This window comes from Asparagus officinalis, chromosome 1 (genome assembly GCF_001876935.1).
Source record: "Asparagus officinalis chromosome 1, Aspof.V1, whole genome shotgun sequence".
In the NCBI taxonomy this organism is placed as follows: domain Eukaryota; kingdom Viridiplantae; phylum Streptophyta; class Magnoliopsida; order Asparagales; family Asparagaceae; genus Asparagus; species Asparagus officinalis.
The window spans coordinates 60,853,643-60,860,352 of NC_033794.1; the positions used below are offsets into that span (position 1 = coordinate 60,853,643).

A 6,710-nucleotide genomic window follows, 5' to 3' on the forward strand; every position below is an offset into this window, starting at 1 on the left:
TTATTCCATTTTGACTAACATTATATTTTTTCAAGCTTATATTTGTTTATTATTTGCTAGTATATTACTCCGATAAATACTATTTATCCCCGATATATCTTCGATTTCCGCTATCCGATAGGGATTTTGACCGTCCGATAAATCCCCGATAACCGACATTTAAAACCTTGGCTAACGGTGTTAAAAAATACATGAAAGGATAATAATGTCCCTCCTTAGGAATTAACCCCCCCCACACCCCCACCCCAACAAACATAGTGAAAACTCTTATTTTCTATTGTTACCCATAATAAAGAGGAAGAAGAAGTTGGAGACCATGAAAGAAGAAGATGATGATGAATATATATATATATATATATATATCAAGAGAGAAGAGTAAGACTAGCTACCTTCAACTTAAGTTGATGTCCACCAAACTTCCTAGCCACTTATTTATTAATATAAAAAGACTTTTTCATATCATGCAAGGATCCCTAGGTAATATGAGTGGCAAAAATTTGAGTGATAACTTTTTGCTATCCATTTAAGTTGACACAAGTTTTGCTTCTCTCTCTCTCCTCTCTCTCTCTCTTCTCTATATATTATATATATATATATATATATATATATATATATATATATATTATATATATAATATATATATATATGAGAAAAATGGGTCTTTTGCTATCGATTTAAGTTGACACAATTTTGCTCTCTCTCTGCTCTCTCTATATATATTATATATATATATAATATATAATATAGTATGTGGTGTGTGTGTGTGTGTGTGGTGGTGTGTGTGTGAGAGAGAGAGAGAGAGAGAGAGAGAGAGAGAGAGAAATGGTATGCTTGGTACAAGCACATAAAGTTGTGCTTGGTAGTGAGGTGACATAATCCCGCCTCCACCCATTCAAATGGTTGCATATCCGCATGCAATTTTTTAACGTCATAGTGAATGTGATCCCCATTGAATGAGTGGATGGGATGTGGGCCACCTCACTACCAAGCACAAAATTTGTGCTTGTACCAAGGCATACCATATTCCTCTCTTCTTCTCCTCTCTCTCTAATATATATCTATATTATATATATATTATAATATATATATATATTATATATATATAGTATATATATATATATATATATATTTGTTGGGGAGAGGTAGGTAATATAGTAAATAATGCAATAAATGAGGGTAAGAAGCATTCAAGTTGGTCATATGTCCAGCACGTGAGAATATTTCAAAGAATATTCTCACGGTTGGTTAACAAAAGGTACCAACTTGCAAAATTTTACCAACTCATGGTAATTTTTTGCTATGTTTTTATAACTTGAAGTATATAACTACTACAAGAGCGAAACAATAGGGTATATAAATATAATTTAGCCTTTAAACCTTTGAGGTTGTTTCTGTAGTTTTTAAAATGTTAATGGTGTTAATTACAAGTTTTAAATTTTTAGATTTCATGTTTGTTTTTAAGTTTTAAAAAATCAAGGTGTTTTGTGTAACTTTAAACTTTTAAGGCTATTATATGCAATTTTTGAAACTTTTGGATTTTTTGTAATACTGCATGTATTATAACATGTTATCTACGTATAATTTCTTAATCTTATTTTTTTCTAAATTGTTGAGCTATAACCAGTTCATATGGAGTTAATATAGGATATAATTAGTATTTGGATAGATTAATATTTAAGTGAAATAACTTTTTTTAAATTGTTGAACTATAGATAGTTCACGTGGAATTAGATAAAATATGATTAAAATTAGAATAGATTAAGATTTAAATGAAATATTCAAAATAGTGAAAGGTAATATTGACCATGAAAAGATTTTCCTGAACTCGTGCTTTTAAAAAAAGTATGATGATATGATGAAGTACGATATGATATGATATGATATATAGGGAAGATATATGCCCATTAGAGGTCATTCTATATTTGAGGATGCTGCAACTGGGAAGTTGATGCAGTAAGGAAGCTGAAACGGAAAAAGAGAAAGTTGCCTACATCCACTTCATTCCTATGCCTGTTTACCTACCATCTCCAACAGTCCAGAGCTTTTGCAGACCTGGTCTTCACATCCCTTTCCATCTTTCCTCTCCTTTGCTAATAATGATGGCTGGCACCGAATGAAGAGAGGCACTAGGGGCACACCCTCTACCACACTCCCAACCACACCACCACTCTTGCTACAGTACACGGGACCCACATAAGATTTTAATTTAAAATCTCACGTGGGCCCGTGTACTGTAGTAAGAGAGGTGGTGTGGTTGGGAGTGTGGTAGAGGGTGTGCCCCTATCATTGTTTCCGAATGAATTGGATGAGGATGGATAAAAATTCATAAAACCTCCTCCTAGTTTTAGTGGTTAATCGCTGTTTGGCTGGAGAACTGGGTCATCCATAACGCAATCGTGCCATGGCTGTATTCAATACCCGCAGACATTTTGCACAAAAGCTTCAGCTACCATGATACTTGAAAAGGTTTCTCCTTAATTTTCCATCAGCTCGCGTCTGTGCGTGTTTTGTGCGGGAGCCTCAGCGCCTTTAGAAACATAGAAAGGTCTTAAAATCTGTAGTTTCCGCTTTAATTTCCTTTGCTCCGTATTCTATATATTTTCGTATGACAAAAGTAGCAGCTGCGCCCCAATATATACCACATCTTTACTACTAAACGAGATAATCTACGATTTGCCAATAATAATTAATACAAATGCGTGGTCCCCAACAATTTGATCGAAAAAACCCTTGTAGCTTTGCATTTTAATTGAGGACAACTTGAAAGCTTTCCTGCTTTTCTGGAAGATCTGATGACAATTGGACTGAACACGTTGTGGATATAAATTGAGATCACAACCTATCATAATCCACAAATAACCCTATTTTTATTGAAGGTATCATGTTTAAGAATGTCAGGCAATAAAATACATGGGATTTGGCAGCTTAAATGATCGATTGCTCATAGGATAACCCAACAAATCACTCCACTGGTCTCCCCAGTTCCCTACAATTCTGTATCCATCTCCAACAATTTCAGACCTTTTCTCTGACTTGTATGCTGTTGCTGTCTTTTCATGATCATCCAGCCCCCTGTACATGGTAGAGATCAGATGCGATCAGCCCCATCATTAGAAAACCCTCGGCCACTAATTACATTAGTTATGCACGAAAAACTTTATATGCAACGCACTTCTAGAAGCGGATCTTAAGCTTTAAAGATAGACATTACATTCAACAAAACTAGAAATCCCAACAGGACCATTTAAATCTCAAAAAAATTGTACCTAAAAAATAGTTGATATTCATCGGCTATCGTCCTGAACTACTACAAAGTATCCCCATATATACCCGAGACCAAGTTACTATTATTTCTTTCTCCTCCCTCATGTAGAGTTTTTCAATTTTTCTCGATAAATGATTAGCTACAAAAGGATTTCTTTTTTAGTGAATGTGTCACAGCTGATACTCTTTTTTTTTACATTTAATGATTGGCACTCTATGTCCAATAGAATATCTCGATCTACGTATGAAGGTAAGAATATATAGTTCAAGTAAATAGGATGAATGGATGAATCACTTCTACATATGATAACAATAAAAAACTAAAAGAAAAAAAAAGGAAAAAAGAATGATAACTCGAGTATTGGCAGAAGACTTGCTTGTGGAGGGAGTCACGAGTTCAAGGTTGGTGGGAGCTTGTTACAGAAGCTTTAGTCCATATATGAAGACTGGAGAATATGGGAGTGATCCATCTTATTCAATGGAAACTCCAATACTCATCTCTCCTATAGAAAAAGATCACGTATCTTCCAGGAGCAAGCCAAAAGGACATTGACAGAGCAGTTAGGGGAGATTAAAAGAGGATCAGCAAGTCCTGGCTTCAACTCCGTTGTGTAGTACCAAGGAAAAAACTAATGGTGATGAAATATGCCGTTAATTCTGTTTAACAAATTCCCAGTTACTGCTTGTTTGACTTATATAGCCTATCAAAATCATATTGAGCCAATGCTTAACGATTGAAGTGCAGCCCTCTTACTCTCTCCCCCTAAATACGGTAGAAAATTCCCACATTTCTTTTGACAACGATAGCAACCTGACTAGGACCTGTGAAGTCGCTCATCACATGAAAGCTTCAGTACAACATTCCAAACCCTATCATTCTCCAGTGAAATATTGGATGCCCACAATTCTAGATAATAATAATTATTAAAAAAAAACTAAGCTCCTGCAGATACCATACTCTTTCTTATGAATGGAAATTCAAAATGATTTACATGGGATGGGAATGGTAATTTTCTTTATATTCTAGTGTGACAATAAGTCATGTTCTCTCAAAAAAAAAAAAAAAAAAAAAAGCACATGCTGCAGCAACATTTAAATCCAAATTCTATAGACCACATCAAAGAATTTCGATAGATTAACGGGTCAAGCAATAAGAAGGAGCAAGATATTATCTATAGATACTCAATCATTGAATGGAGGGAATTAAGTAATGTCACATATCCTTACACTGACTATCAGTGGAACATTGAGCATAGATAGTATCCATACCACACTTGCTTCTGATGAGAGATGTCCTTGTTTTACTTAAGCTGACAGTAAATGAATCTTACTCTCCTATGAGGGGTAGTTGTGGTCAAGGTTAATGTAATTATCAAAACGTACCAGAAACAAGGCCTCAATATACAACTGTGAGAAAAACGTTCGTGTTTGGAGCCCCAATACTAAAATGTAACCACCACATATTCAGAGATCACAACTAGACGACATACTCTTGTAAAAATCCACAGATAAGAAGTAATTGAAAAGGAGCTGAAAGAGGAAAATGAACCATAAAAGCTTACTGCTGACAAGCTTTACAGAAATTTTCTTATAATTTTGAAGATCCAAATGCTTATAACAAAAAAAAAAGGAAAGTAATCAAAATTGCCACTGCTAGCTAGATGAAGGACAGTGTCAGGATCTCAACAGTGGTAAAATATGAGGAGATTGACATAAGCTTGGTGTAACCAGGATTCTTATTAAAAATTAGTAAGGTTGCAGTATCTGAAGTGTAGATAAAAAATTGCTACTCAAGTCCACCAAAATCAAAAGGAGATCTAGATTGCAATTGCAATGAAGTGTGGAAATTTACCTCAGTATAAGTTTCTCCCAGTTGCGGAAACCTACGGCATGCAGATTGTCAGTAGTAGTACTCCTCTGTGCTTCAGCTCGACCAGTCAACAAGAATACCTTAAATCCCAACCCAAGAACTTCCTCATAAAACTTTAAACTGGATTCTATAGCAGGAGCTGTTGCTTTGGAAACCCATTTATCAAACTCTTGCCCATTAAAAAGCTCCAAACTGCAAATATGGAAAATAGAACTATTACAAGGACAGATAGATAAGAGTTTGCATAAAGCAATAGTTCGATAACTAGCACAGGATCTCCAAGCTGTATAACATTAAACTAGTTAATTGGAATGATATCGTGGTGAAGCACCGTTAAAATGAAACCCCGGATCACCACCAAAGAAGGCAACATAGAGAAAGTTCACAGCAAAACAAGACCAAGCTCGAATCCCAAATTGAGATAGATGGAGGATCAATGGCACCAAGAGCACATATATTACACGGTGAGAGAATTTCCAATCAGGTGAGATTAAACAAGGATCGATACTAAGAGAAATCCTTGTAAACTTGTTTCATATATGGTGTAGTACACAACCTTTTACACATTATCATGGACATACTGACAGCTAAACGTTCACCATGATCTATGTTACTTTTAGAATAATTACTGGCCGTAGGGTAAGAGGCTGCAGGAAGAAATAAAATGTGTCATATCTCAAATTCATGCAACAGTTTCTGTTATGTTTAAGCTTCTAAGCTTCTATTATGCAGCTGTAAAAAATAGAGAGCATGGTAGATATAACAGGAAGAGAGCCCAACGAATGAATTGATATAGCGCCTCCAGATGATATTGTTTGGCAATGTAAAGAAAAGTATATAAAATCACAGGATGATAATTATTGTCGTTTAAAGAATTATATAGATTTCAAACAAGGGCAGCAATGATGCATTGTTCTGCAAGTGGGAAAACAAAAGGTTCAACTTAACAAGCACTTTTAACATAAACAAAAATTTTAAGGTTGATGTGTTATAGAAATTTAAAATAAGGAAAAAAAAGTTATGCATGGTATATAAAAGGGGTTAATAATTAGCATGAAACAAGAACGAATGTTAGCATATCGACATAGCTAATAAGGCAGCTCAACAAGTGTAGATGCCCAGAGCTTCAAACTTGTGTTGACAGGAAAAGGTAGGCATGGATGGAACTCATGACAAATTATTTATGAAAATATGAGGTGATAATTTATAGTAATTACTTCCATACATGAGCGAGAAAGAAAGTGCAATCTTTAAGTTCTCCACTTGAGCAGTTCAACAAACGAAAGGAAGATCAAAATATTTCACAAAGCATTTGATCCCATCTTTCCAAGATTTCTATGTGAATTTCATCCATCCCTAGCTTCTCATAACATTGCGATTCTAATACTAGGTGTTCTACTCCAGCTGACGTTACCTCAGCTATATACTGAAATTTTGTTCATACATCAGCCTTACTAACTTATAAACTTTAAACCTAAATCAGTTTCTTTTAATGAACACTAGAATCTAGTACCAATAAACTCAAAATAACCAATTTCTCCCAGTGTGGATCAACCTTAGACACGACCCAAACGAT

The 6,710-nt window shown here is 34.9% G+C and overlaps 1 protein-coding gene across 1 annotated transcript in view; it reads right to left on the reverse strand.

Annotated features, from left to right (window-relative positions):
- LOC109834942 (acid phosphatase 1-like) overlaps nt 2,846-6,710 on the reverse strand; it is a 5,225-nt gene continuing 1,360 nt past the window's right edge. The window contains exons 2-3 of the mRNA XM_020402954.1: nt 5,117-5,326; nt 2,846-3,072 (exon numbers count right to left, since the gene is read on the reverse strand). Coding sequence (XP_020258543.1) covers nt 2,895-3,072; nt 5,117-5,326 — 388 coding nt within the window. The 3' untranslated portion in view covers nt 2,846-2,894. The remainder of the gene's footprint in view (nt 3,073-5,116; nt 5,327-6,710) is intronic.